A 12,758-nucleotide genomic window follows, 5' to 3' on the forward strand; every position below is an offset into this window, starting at 1 on the left:
GACACGTCATAAAATTCAGACAAACCCAGCAAGGCTGCAGCGCAGTCTATCATCATTATTACTTTTCATTAAATATTGAACATCTGCCTGCAATGCACGTTTCGCTGCGTTGCCTCGTAAAGGTAATGTCTGCAATAAAGCCGTAAAACATCAACTGATTATGTGTTTTGTTCAATGTATTTGTGTTTTCTTTTTCTTCGTTTGTGTATCTTAGCACGTGGCTGAAAATATGAACGCGCGCGCCCGCTAATCATGTCACTTAAGCCGGACGATGGTCATTCGCCTCCGTCCGCTGTAACACAGCAAAGTCCGCAAAAAACGCTTCGTCACAGAGACCCGGGAGGGAGGAGGGTCTCGTGCCAATTCTGATTGGCTGCCTGGCAAAATACATATCATTTTTACAGCGCAAATGGTTCAAACTCCGCGTCACTCTGTGCACCATGGCTAAGGTAAAACTCGACAGGTTACACTTACACATCGTCATGCCTTCTTCAGCTTGTTTTTTCTTTTTTTTTTTTTCTCCGCGCTCTCGTCGAGTAAGTAACTCTCGTTCTTTCTTCCAGCCCCTTCTTCATGGCTATTTCAGAAGTTCTTGCTCTTGGAGAGTTCGGATTGGTACGTTGTTTGTAAACTTAATATTTCCAACTATCTAACTCCTGCTGTGTCTCTACTCGTTTTCAAAGGTAGGCAGTTATCATATATGTGTCGTAGAAGTGCAAGAAATGTCTAAGATCCTTGCATTGTTTGGTGTGTATTTATCTAATTGAAACCAGATGAACTGATTTCTCTCCCCCCCCGCCCCTCCAGCATTTGCACTTAAAGGTATTGATTATGATCAAGTTCCAGTAAACCTCATCAAAGATGGAGGCCAGCAGGTAAAGTGTCATTTCCTTTGAATGAACATCCTTCTCCTTTCTTAGAATGCCAAGCAATTACAAGGATTTAATTATTTCTACAGGAGGGTAATTTCTCCTGCATCACTTCGGTCTTTGTACTTTGCTTGAGGGTGGGATTTGAACCTGGGTCTCTCGAATCCAGGGCGGTGGATCTAACCACTGCGCCCCCTGCTGCCCCATCATAAGCAACGAGTTGATCATTCCTTCAAACAACCCATGTTTCTTCCTGTCCAGTTAACAGATCAGTACAAAGAACTGAACCCTATGCAGCAAGTGCCCGCTGTCACCATAGATGGCGTGACACTGTCCCAGTCAGTAAGTTCCTTTGCCGTCTATACAGTGCATTGCATTTCCATAAATCGCATTACAGACCGACCCCGGGTTACGAACATCCGACTTACATACAACCCGTAGCTACAAACCACTCTCTGTAAAGCCAACTATATTAAAAATGAGTTACATACAGTGATTCATAATAAACGGCGCTATTTTATGACACGCATCAAAACATTGCGCATCTACAGTGGTTCATTGGCTCGTGAGCCCGAGGTAGGACAGATACTTCCTTCTTTTCAGTCGGACCACGTTGCTGTTAAGTGTCTTGTGTGTTACTGTATTTGGCTTTCATTTTTTGTTTTTACCCTCGTAACCATGGCACTAAAGCATAAATGTGATGCAAGTGATGCTGCTGCATCAAAGAAAAGGAAAACGATCGCGAGTGAAACTAAAATGGAAATAATACAGTGATCGGAAAAAGGCGAAACGCCAACGAACACTGGAAAAGTGTTAGGCTACAGTCGGTCAAAGATCAGGACAATTTTAAAGGAGAAAACGAAAATAAGAGCATGTAAAAGACCGTCCTGATGAAATCTATAATTATCGGACTTATGTACATATCAACTTAGGAAGGGAACTCATTCGTAATTCGGGGACTGCCTGTACTTCAAACCTTGGTAAACAGTATCAACGCAAGCTTGCATAAGTTTTGCATTTCACTGCGAGTCCTCTGTAATAACTGTGCCAGGGGATTGTCGAAAGCAGCGTTCAGTCAACAGCCTTCTCTGCTCAATGACAGCTCGCTATTATCCAGTACATTGAGGAGACGAGGCCAGGTCCCGCCCTGCTGCCTGCGGACCCTCAGAAGCGGGCGAAGGTACGGATGATCTGCGACCTCATTGCCTCGGGAATACAGCCCCTGCAGGTAAGCGATGGTGCAAAAACAGCAAGATACAGGTGGACAGTAAAACAGGCACACACGTGTACTGTAAACAATTTAGGGGTCACTCTCACTGCCAAACTCACATGGACTGAGCACACAGCATTAACCATCAAAAAGGCCCATCGGCATCTCCACTTCTTCAGGCGTCTGAAGAAAGCCAGGATTCCACTTTTGTTCTGCAGCAGACAATTTTGAAAAATGCCTAAGTGGGGGGAAAAAAAAAATGCAAGTAAAACAAATAATCTGGAAGTTATTTATATATGGAAATCTAAGGACAAATGTTGCCGTGTCATATCTTTAATTACACAACTGAAGCTCTTGAGATAAAAATCTGATGTACCTTTTGGGAGATTGGTAATCTCTCTTAATTTCTTTCACAGTTCTTCACAACTGTAAGTGGATGTACTGTGGTCAACTGTACATAATTTGTTGTGCAATTCATCTTATTTCATATTTATATGGGCTGTAATCATATGACTACACATAATGCTGACACTTGTTTTCTCTGCAGAATCTATATGTTTTACAAAAGATTGGAGAAGATAAAGTGTCCTGGGCACAGCATTTCATAATCAGAGGATTTGTAGGTGGGTGCAAATTGAGTAAATTATTTTTAGAATATAAATCTAGAGTAGTCAGTACTAATAGAGCAACATAAGTTGACATTCTTGATATAGCTGATGCCTTTCTCTGCAGAGATAACTCGTACCTGGAGTAGCGTAGGGTTTAAGATCGCTGCTCATTGACATTCTTATGTATCTATACTTGTCTTTTAGCTCTGGAGTCACTGTTGAAAGAGACAGCTGGGAAATACTGTGTCGGGGATGAGGTAACATCCTCTGTACCTTACTCCATTGGCCTAAATATGGATTCAAGTGTATGAGAGGTCCTTGGAGTTGTAGCATTAAGGCTGGAACATAGATGGCAGTGTGGCTTTTTAAGAGACTGGAGCAGCGGTAGCCAACATTGATCCCTGAGATCTGCAGTCTTGTATCCTGTAAAGAAAACATCTAGTAACAGCAAGGGGACAAAAAGAGTAAAAGCGCAAGGCAGCACCGGTATCTTGGGCTGTGGATTTAGACATGGATTCAAGCCCTGTTTATTCTGTATACTCGCCCATATTAGCATGGCGTAGCAGCAAACTAGTTTGTATCAGGTTCCTATAAACAGATAAAAAGCAAAACAGTAAATCATTCAGATTGTGGTTTTGAAAAAATATGGCAATGTAAAATCTGAGTCAATGCTACTCACTGGGCTGACTACATAATTATACAGATCTGAGCTCCACAATTTAAAATTTCAGGTTTTTAAATCAGTTATGTGCTATAAATCACTGGAGGTACAGTCCTAATTCATCTCTCCTTAGATCTCCATGGCTGACATTTGCCTGGCGCCCCAGGTTTATAATGCCGAAAGGTAAGGCCTGCCAGTCACATGTGCAGAAAAAAAAAGTACCCCAAAAAAAAGACAGACTGGTGGAAATTCAGCTTTGGACCTCTGTTTTATAGATTCAAAGTTGATGTTGATCAGTTCCCCACTATAAAAAGGCTGAACCAGACTCTACTGGCACTCGAGGCCTTCAGCACAAGTCACCCCTCCTGCCAGCCTGACACTCCCGCGGACCTGAGAGCTTAGAGCAGTTCTGAAACAGCACAAGACAACCGGGGAGGGCGCTCTTGAGAACAGCCTTTGTATTAATGACAGTTTCATGCTTTAACATCAACATGTTTTTCCATTAAAATTATACATGTTAAAGTCTTATCTTTTCAATGTGAAGTCGGTACACAAAACCTTTGACTCCAGTAACCCAAAAATTGCTTCCGACTCCACCACTATAGCACTGCCCAAAAGTTGCACATTATTTTGGGGGTCAGCTTATCTGGCAAATGTAGGCCTAAACCTATATTATGCCTCCAATTTTTGAGGGGTTGACATACTGTACATTTTTACCACTTCCCATAACACAATAATTGCTTCCAACTTACTGCACAGCACTGATCACAACTTGAGTTGTTCAAACCATTTTATTTGCATGGTTTTACACAGTTCCCCATATCTAGTATTTTCAGTGCTTCTACCTCATTAAATTTGTACTGAATTACATCCACTATCAATGTGTGGAAAGGAATCAACGTATGATCATGTTCAGCACCACATGCACATACATGTCAACAGGTAACTGTAGAACTGCGACAAGACCACTTTATTTCAAATGTTATTGCACAGATGTCCACTAGGGAACAGTGTGGTACTGGTAGCAATACTTAGAAAAAGAATGAAAATACCTTAATCAAAATTAGGCAAGGATCAAGGACTTGGATATCTGTCTCAAAGTACACAGCTGAGCATACTTTGAATATTAAAAAAAATGGTTCTGCTTGCAGGCCTTTTGAACTGTAATATTTACACCATATGTCAGTCATCCAGCTTAAAACAAAAATGACAAAGCTGTCAAACTCATGGTCCGTTTAAAAGCATACGTCTCTCATACAGACAATCTAAAAAGCTCTTCTCTGTGACAGATTAGCAATAAAAACACTGAAAAGGAAGGTACAAAAAGGTCAGAGTACAGAATTAAGTAAACAATGAGATCCTATTTCATAAAACAGGCACAGTAAACCCACGTAAGCTCCTAGATGCCACAGGGCTCAACAGTGCCCTGGAGTATACTGTCCACACCCACTACCTCTCAATTCATGGTTCAAAATCCCCACTTTCAGTTCGACCCCCTACTGCACCTGGGAGCTTAACAGCACACTTAAAAATGTCATCGTAGAAGGTTCCAAAACAGTCCGAACCCCCAAAAACCAGGACGATGCAGCAGGCGCTTCCTGTTTGGTCTTGCTCATGCTCACATCCAGTTGGAGCACCACCCAGAACAATCATGCTGTGGCCAGCGCGGGGCTTGGAACACAGAGTGGGGCAACACACCGCGCTCCAGGAGCAGGTGTCTGTGGTGCAACATACACAGGAGTCAGGGTTGTAAAAGTGGATTATGTTTTAACATCTTATCCCACACAGTCAACAGCTGTTTAACAGAAGATGAACCAACAATAAAAATGTTTATTTCTGCCTAAATGGTTCACCAATGTTTGCAGTCATATGTTTTTAGTTTTTCCTTCCTATAAAAAGCAATAAATTTAACTCCATTATGTACAAGTTGACCATGTCTGACAATTCTCAGAACAATGAGGATAAATCAGATTACACCTTTAAAAATTTCATCTTTAAAATTGACAAATGTGGTTAAAAACCTTGGAGCAATTTCTGCCTAAAATTATGCAGAAAAATTTTCAGTATTGAGTGTGAGAAATACTGGATTGGAGGAACCTGTTGGTGGCACATGACGAGCAGTGAAGGAACTCAGAACCAATGCGAGGTTTCACACAAAACACACTCACCCAAGTTGAAGAGGTGTGCATCCTGCAGGGCTCCAAGAGCAGAGCAGCCACCACTGATGAGAACCCGATTGTCCCCCACCGGGACTGCAGCATGGAAGCTGAACGGACGACAGCAGGGTCGGAAGTGCCAGTACTACCAGTTAGCTTTGCGTTCTCACAACAAGTTCAAGGCTATAGCTTCTCCGTTTCCAATTCCATTAACAGGCTCACCCTCGTGGCAGTGGAGGCAGGTCCTCGTACTTAGCTGCAGTGTATTCCATGAAGCCTTAGCATCCCCAGAGGAGGGGGAAGAGAGAGAAAAAAAAACTAAATTAGAGGCTGCCTGTGTACATGTACGCACACTTGCTGGAATCCAACATTGTGCTCCGTCCTACACCTCTGCATGCAAGGCCTTACCAAGGTCCAAAATGTGCAGGTCATTGAAGTAAGCAGCAGTTTTCCTCCCACCAAAAATAATCAGCTTGTTTGACAACAGCGTGGCAGAGTGCCTGATTATATACACATAGAGGGGGGAAAGAGAAGGAAAAAACCCCACAGTAAATAAGCATCTTGTCCTTTTGACTTTGCAGTGACAGAATTGTGCACAAAACCAAGGCTATTCAACTGCTCAGACCTCATGTAACTATCCCATACAACAGTATTTTTTTTTTAAAAAAAAAAAAAAAAAAAAAAAAGCTCACTAGTTAGTACAATGTCATTTGACAGATTATTTTAATTCCATAACAGGTATTTTATTCTGTACAACAGCATTGCTGTTTGTATTAGATATCTGGGACAGAGATGCACAGTTGGCATCTCGAAAACAAAAATGTAGCATATAAACGTGGGAAACAAAGATCTCTGCTATATCAGTAGGGTTCGAGTGATGGTGGTTAGTCCCCCTCTTCATTTAGGCACTGGAGACATGGATGGATGGAGACATATTCCTTCAAAGTTCATTACCCTGCTCACACTTCTTCCATAACAAAACCAGCAATATACTTTCTCAGACAAACTGAGTCTTAACCAGTCAGAACCATCAATTAAGCTAAATCTAAATCAACTGAAGTAGTACACCTAATATTATTTATGATTTTCTCCAAAGCAAATAATAATGTTAAGCTACTTAACATTTACATACCTAGATCATTTTTACTGGAAGTATTCAGCATAAGTAACTTAAATGTACTACAACAAGAGTAAACTTTGTATCCAGGTCCTTTGAGATGGTGCCTCTAACCACCGTGTTCCTGGCCAGCCCTTAATACTTCAAGAAAAATCAAACCTCACCTTTCATTATTTAAACAGATTTAATAACATTAATAATCATTCACTAGCATAAATAATCTCAATCTCATGATCGAAAGATCATCCAAAAAAAAAAAAAAAAGTACTAACTTTATATCATGAACACCCATGAGCCATATTATCTAGATGTCTATCCAGGCTATATCCTGTCTCACACCCTGTGTTTCTGGGACAGGCAGGGTACCAATGGTCCCAACATTAGACAAGATGTTATTGATAATGAATTAATGAAAATCTAAAATTACAAAGACAAGATACAAACAGTTGTTAAGGTATTCTAAGATGTTGGCGTTATTGTCACGCATTAAAAAAAGATTGGTATTTTAATTTTGTGCAATTGTCAGGCCCCTCCTTTTTTACCCTTAAGAAATAATGCTAATTAAATCTTCTCACAACAGGAATTCATAGAATAAAATTATCCCCACTAAGGGAGGGATGGGTGTAGAACCCTGGAAGGCAGGGTTCAGTATGATTTTTGTTATGGACATTCCCTCTCCTGGTTCACTGTACATCTACTTTTACTGGAGCCAATTAAACACCTTCTCTGAACTCAGGGGTATAAAAAGAGTGGCAGAGAACAGTATAGTCAGAACATCTCTACTATAACGTACAGAGCAGTGATAGTTGCTCCCCCACCTGTCAATCAACAGACAGGTAGGCTTTGTGTTCCAACCTAAATGACAGACACCAAATGATGTCCCTTCACCATTTTTGACAAGAACAGGTTCACTGCATGCTTTCATCAGCACAACATTTTGCCTTTCAGGTACCATGAACACCGATATGGACTGTAGTCATGTTATAAACAAGAGGCCATTCACCTTTCCTACCATCTTTTGGGCAAAAAAGGGTCAACTGGTAGCATAGTGGTTAAAGGTGCTGCCTTGGGGCAAAAATATTCAGCTGCCGTGCCATTGAGCACGGTCTTTATCCTAAAATTGCTGCAGTAAAAAAAAAAAAAAAGTCACCCAGCTGTATAAATGGGTAAATAACTGTGGGTAGCTTAACATTGTAAGTTGCTTTGGAGAAAGGCATTAGCTAAATGAAAAATGTAAATGTAACCCTTACACCCCAGAGAGACTTTTTTATGCTCTAGCGTCATGTTTCACCATCCACAACTTCGCACTTGTGCCCCGACCCCAGGGGATACTAACCCGAATCTAGGCAAAGGTCGGTCACCCTCCACTATGGGCTGGTACCAGAGGCCAAACTCTGGGTTGAAGATGTACAGGGTGTTGCTGCAGGTCCGGCCCAGCGGGCAGCGACTGGGCTGCACGCCACCAAACACAAAGAGCTCTTTCCTGTAGATTGTGGCACTGTGGTAGGCCAGGGCTGGGACGGTGCCTTTTGCCTGTCACCACAATGAAGTGTAGACCCCATCACCATAACAGCAACTTGCTCGTTGTAGATTACAACAGGACACATCTGAAGTAAGCACACTGGAACATGCCAACAGACTCACGGTAACCAGCTTCCACTTCCAAGTCAAGGTGTCAAGCACATAAATGTCATTGTGGCGCCTGTCCTCCTTGAGGCCACCATACACGTAAATAGCTTTGTTCTCGGGGTCATATGTCGCAGAAAGGCCACGGGAACAGGACGGTGCTGGCACCGAGCCAGTGGATCCCATTGGAAACCAGAAGTCACTGTCTGGAGAGAAGTCCATTCTGAAGCTCCATGCCTTTCATGAAATGATGCATGTGTTGGAAGAGCCAATTGCTCATCTACAGCTCACATTGTTGAGACATTTGTTCATAACTTCAGAAGCTGAATATTTAGATGAACTGGTCTAGTTTTATAGTCCAAACATGCGGGAGAATGCATCTTCTAGATCTGCCAAGTGTTATGTATATTTGTTTTGAATAATTTCTTAGTCTTTAGTTAAAGTTGTATAAGCAAATCTATAGTCAATGCAAAAAAATAAAATGCACTTCCTGTACATTAAGCTAAAAATTAAAGGAAGCAAATTGAGAGAACTTTAATGTACTGATTTTCACCTAACTCCAGCTTCCAGATGGAGTCTGTAGAGATTGCTTGCTCCATGGCTTCACCCCCTATGAGGATTGCTGTCTCTGCATCACTCAGGCACATGGTGTGGCACCAACGCTTGGATGGACACACTGCACGACTCACAGACCCTTGGAGAACTACATAAGCATGGGGAAGAGGGATGCCAGAGCAGCAATGGACAGATTTAAATCCCAGATGGAGCACAGCTCTCAAAATTACGCGCAACACTAACAACTTCTTCACCGGTTTTCTAGCATCAAAAGGCGACAGATTTATAGCAGATTGAAATCCAACACTACAGATCTTACTCGACTACAGCCCTGTAGATTTCAGAGCCGTGTCTCAGTCAACACCCTCCACCCCACACCTTGTTTCACCTGCAAATCAAAAGTATCCTCACCCTCACAGCACTTTTTCTTCAACCTTGCAGTGCTCTTCTCTATGTTAGCCTGCACACCCTCCAGACTTTGCCTCCTCTTTCTTGGACTGGAAGTCTGACTGGACTCCTGGAAGATCCCCAGCTCCTGCGAGTTCCCCAACAGTGTCTCTCTCCTGCTGACCACAGTCTGCCTCACAGTTTTGTCCTGCAGAAATACAACACATACACCTCATTGCCACAAAACAACCTGAACATTATTACCAGTTCGATAGTTAAACTGGGCTTCCTACCATATGAGACACACACAGCTTTCCAGACTCTTGACTGCAATCCTCCGTTTCCGTCTTACTGCTTTTCAGCTCCGCATAGCTGACACTGGGACTTCTGTTCTCTTCAATATCTGTGCAGTTTGGAGTGTTCACCTGCAACAACAGTACATGGGTGCACATAACAGTTAAACTACTTCCAAAAACTTTATAAAAAAAAAAAAAAAAAGGTTATGACTTTTTATTCAATGTTGTATTTCCTCCCACCATATAAAAGGGATATATTCCCTCCAACCATATATATATATTAAACATGATTTTTCACATCTCAGCAGGTTCACACAAGTGAAACATCAATATCCACATTCCACCATAAATACTGACAGCATCAACTGAAAGTCAAGACAGAGGGAGTCCACCTGTTCCCCGGACCTCCAGTCAGGAGTGAGCCGTTTTCCTGAGGATGCAGGACTTGGAGTGCTGCCAATAAGCGATGGCTGCACCTGTGTGAAGAGTGAGAAACCATTCACACCAATACCCATCCTCACATGTTTTGGAATAAAAACCTTCCATTGATTCAAGTTATAAAACTTTAGTAGCTAATGCCTTTGTCCAAGAAGTGAGATGAGCAACATTTTACAATGATTTACCCATTTATACTGCAGGATGTTCTTACTGTATCAGCAAAGAGATTAAGCACCCACAAATCACACTGCCATCGAGTGGGGTGGCACAGCCGTAATCACGACTACCTCACAGCACTTGGGCTGTGGGCCTGGACATGGGTTCGATCCCTGTTCAGCCTGTGTCGAGTCTGCAAGTTCTCCTTTTTTTTTTTTTTTTGCATAGGTTCCCCTCTAGGTGCTCTGGTTTCCCAGCACAGTCCACATGCTAGGAGACATATGCTTCAGGTGAATTGGTAACTAAACTATCCATTGTGTGTGTTACATTACTCTGCTGTACAGATGAGTACATGGCCATGGGTGGTTTAGTGCAGTGTATCCAGCATTATAAGTCACCAGATGAAGGTGTCAAGTAAATAGCATACTATAATTGCTGTAGTAAGTGAGAAAGCAGCTGCACAAATGCATCAAATCAGGGTGAATGTAGCGGTGAAGGAGAAGGAGGAGGATCGAAACCAAGGACCTTCAGCTCCAATCAGGACTACCTGCTGCCCCACGATGGCGTCTGAGGGCAATAAAGCTGGCGGTTTGATCCGCATACCAGCGCGTTCGCCGTTTAGGCACCCGTTTACCAAGCGACTGCCCACCCTACCCCACCACAGACGCTGAGGACGATCTTCCCGCAGACCCCTCGCTCTGCTTTCTCCATGGCCGCTGACTGCAGGTCCACTCTCCAGTCTCCATCCCACATGAGGCACCTTCAGAGGTCAAGGGAAACAGTACAGTGTAGGGGGCCTTCGTCAAAAACGAACAAAAATCCCATCAAACTGTCCCACACAACGCTCTCTCAGGTGGGGTGGACGAGGAGAAGCTCAGGGAGGGAGGTACTGCCTGGTCACCTGGCCTGAGGCGAGAGGCTCCCGATGACCTGCGGCTGCAGCTCGCGGCTCACGGATACGGCCACGGTGACGCTCGCGGGCGCGGAGGGATATTTCCAGTTGCCCACGCCGAAGACCAGCAGGTGCTCGGGCAGCGGGAGCTGCAGTGGCAACTGCAGCTGAGTCTGGTAACACGGGCGGCCGGACCTGCTGCGGAAGGACACGATCGGGGGTGATGCGGCGGCGCGAGCCAAATAATTGTTAAACGTTTTATGAGATTTGCTGTCCGCGTACAGCACTACAATGTGTCACATATTGTTCATTCGTGCGTAGCGACCACTTTGTAATATATTTACACTGCGCGTCGGTCAATTTTAGCCACTTAAACGCCACGGGAATGCTGCGACGGGAAAAAACGCGGGAAACGCGACGCGGCTCGCTTACCCGATGAACTCTCGAGGAACATCGCGAAGAGACCAAAGAGCGTAGAAGCGAACTTTTTCCATCGCCTCTCTTTGTTTGGAAAGAGCGGTAGTTACGAAGGGAAGAGTGTAATAATCATGAATCTGCGCTGAAAAGGTTCCCGAACGTCTGCGAACAGCTGGCCACCTCTTATGGGCGTCTCCTTTATAATGGGTTACGAACGAGTCAGGTGAAGGGGCCGCCGTCGAACGGGACGGTGATGGTGTTCAGCTCGAATGAGGTAACACACTGCTGCCCCTCTTTCAACCAGTCACTGGCGTCACTAGACTAGGGTTGGTGTCACCCAGTGGGGTAACTCATGGTGCCACACCCCCACCCACGGACCTCCTCAGACCATACAGAATCCTTACTAATGTTTTTTCTACTCCCGTAGCTATATCACTGAATGACAATAGTACTGACATAAACAAGTCAAAATTAAAATTACACTTTTAATTACAATAACATACAGCCTAATATTATATATTTGTTTCCTGTGGTTACAGTGAAAATTCGGTAAGAAAACAATAGAATTCGAAGTAAAAACGTTTAAGAACTACATCAAAATTATGTTTATTTTAACGTTATTGAATAAGTTCACAAATAGTAATTACCACAATATTGTAGCTAAAACACCAGAAAATGTGACAAAATCAGCGACGGAAACAGCGTGTTTGTAGCGCGTGGAGACGAAACCACGTGATTCGACGCGTCACCGTAATTGGGTAATAATGAGAGCTGTGAGCGGAGCACATTAGGACGTTCAGAAAGTCAATGAGTTTTATGTATTGATACATGTCAGCTGGGCTTTATTACGAAAAATGATTTTGTAACTAACTACAGGGATATTTTTACAAAAAATAATACATTTGTGCTGAAACACTGCACAAACATTTTATAGAGTCATTTTGGTGTCACCCCCTTTGATAGTGTCCGCACCCCCAACACCCCCCTAGTGACGTCACTGCTCTCAACTGCAGTGTGAAAGGCCTTCACTACCTTAACAACTTGTCAGGTGTTGGGGGGTCAAAAATACTAACAGCTGGGCTCAAAGGAGTTCCCCAGTCCCTTCGCTATGGCTGTTTCTTTACCTAAAATAGAGCAGAGGTGGGAGTTTCATCAGCAGAGCAAACCTTTCATCAGAAGCGAGCGGCACTTTGGGCACGACAATGGAGTCGCGGGACAGCTGCCAGATCTCTGGGGACTGGTACCCAGAGGTGCTGTGCAAGGTAATTACTTTTGTTTTGGTACATCCCTGCACCATCAGGATGGTAACATGTCCTAATCGTGGCCTGCAGCAAGAAGGGAAGCTTCCTGTTTCTTCATAGAGAGCCACT

General features: G+C 43.4%; 2 protein-coding genes across 4 annotated transcripts; one reads left to right on the top strand and one right to left on the bottom strand.

The window, feature by feature from the left end:
* The first annotated feature begins 228 nt into the window (after positions 1-228).
* gstz1 (glutathione S-transferase zeta 1) lies at positions 229-3,870 on the top strand. Its single transcript, XM_029258380.1, has 9 exons — positions 229-449; positions 564-615; positions 808-875; positions 1,131-1,211; positions 1,972-2,097; positions 2,627-2,702; positions 2,892-2,944; positions 3,482-3,531; positions 3,624-3,870. Exons 1-9 carry the CDS (start codon positions 441-443, stop codon positions 3,748-3,750), a joined length of 642 nt encoding a protein of 213 aa, XP_029114213.1. The 5' UTR covers positions 229-440; the 3' UTR covers positions 3,751-3,870.
* Positions 3,871-3,956: 86 nt separating this feature from the next.
* LOC108941489 (acyl-CoA-binding domain-containing protein 4) lies at positions 3,957-11,598 on the bottom strand. Of its 3 annotated transcripts, none has more exons than XM_018764199.2 (13): positions 11,404-11,598; positions 10,981-11,169; positions 10,734-10,839; positions 9,878-9,961; positions 9,483-9,614; positions 9,214-9,397; positions 8,801-8,941; positions 8,266-8,453; positions 7,958-8,154; positions 5,913-6,004; positions 5,727-5,781; positions 5,517-5,614; positions 3,957-5,066 (listed from the first exon to the last, which is right to left on the bottom strand). In XM_018764199.2, the coding sequence occupies exons 1-13, from the start codon at positions 11,463-11,465 to the stop codon at positions 4,810-4,812; spliced, it is 1,785 nt and encodes a 594-aa protein (XP_018619715.2). In that variant the 5' UTR covers positions 11,466-11,598; the 3' UTR covers positions 3,957-4,809. The 3 variants fall into 3 exon arrangements, with proteins under 3 accessions (XP_018619715.2, XP_018619713.2, XP_018619714.2); XM_018764197.2 differs by having other exon boundaries at positions 8,801-8,950; XM_018764198.2 differs by having other exon boundaries at positions 8,801-8,950; positions 10,981-11,166; positions 11,404-11,582.
* Between the last annotated feature and the right edge of the window lie 1,160 nt (positions 11,599-12,758).

Source organism: Scleropages formosus, chromosome 15, assembly GCF_900964775.1.
Source record: "Scleropages formosus chromosome 15, fSclFor1.1, whole genome shotgun sequence".
In the NCBI taxonomy this organism is placed as follows: Eukaryota; Metazoa; Chordata; class Actinopteri; order Osteoglossiformes; family Osteoglossidae; genus Scleropages; species Scleropages formosus.

Bases quoted from the DNA above. Each gene is read 5' to 3' on its own strand.
- gstz1 (XM_029258380.1), top strand. The intron at 1,212-1,971 runs GTAAGTTCCTTT...GCTCAATGACAG, and splicing joins GCGTGACACTGTCCCAGTCA to CTCGCTATTATCCAGTACAT. The intron at 2,945-3,481 runs GTAACATCCTCT...ATCTCTCCTTAG, and splicing joins AATACTGTGTCGGGGATGAG to ATCTCCATGGCTGACATTTG.
- LOC108941489 (XM_018764197.2), bottom strand. From the start codon at position 11,465: ATGGAAAAAGTTCGCTTCTACGCTCTTTGGTCTCTTCGCGATGTTCCT. The intron at 8,454-8,800 runs GTGAAAATCAGT...ACTTCTCTCCAG, and splicing joins CATCTGGAAGCTGGAGTTAG to ACAGTGACTTCTGGTTTCCA. The intron at 8,155-8,265 runs GTGAGTCTGTTG...TTGTGGTGACAG, and splicing joins GGAAGTGGAAGCTGGTTACC to GCAAAAGGCACCGTCCCAGC.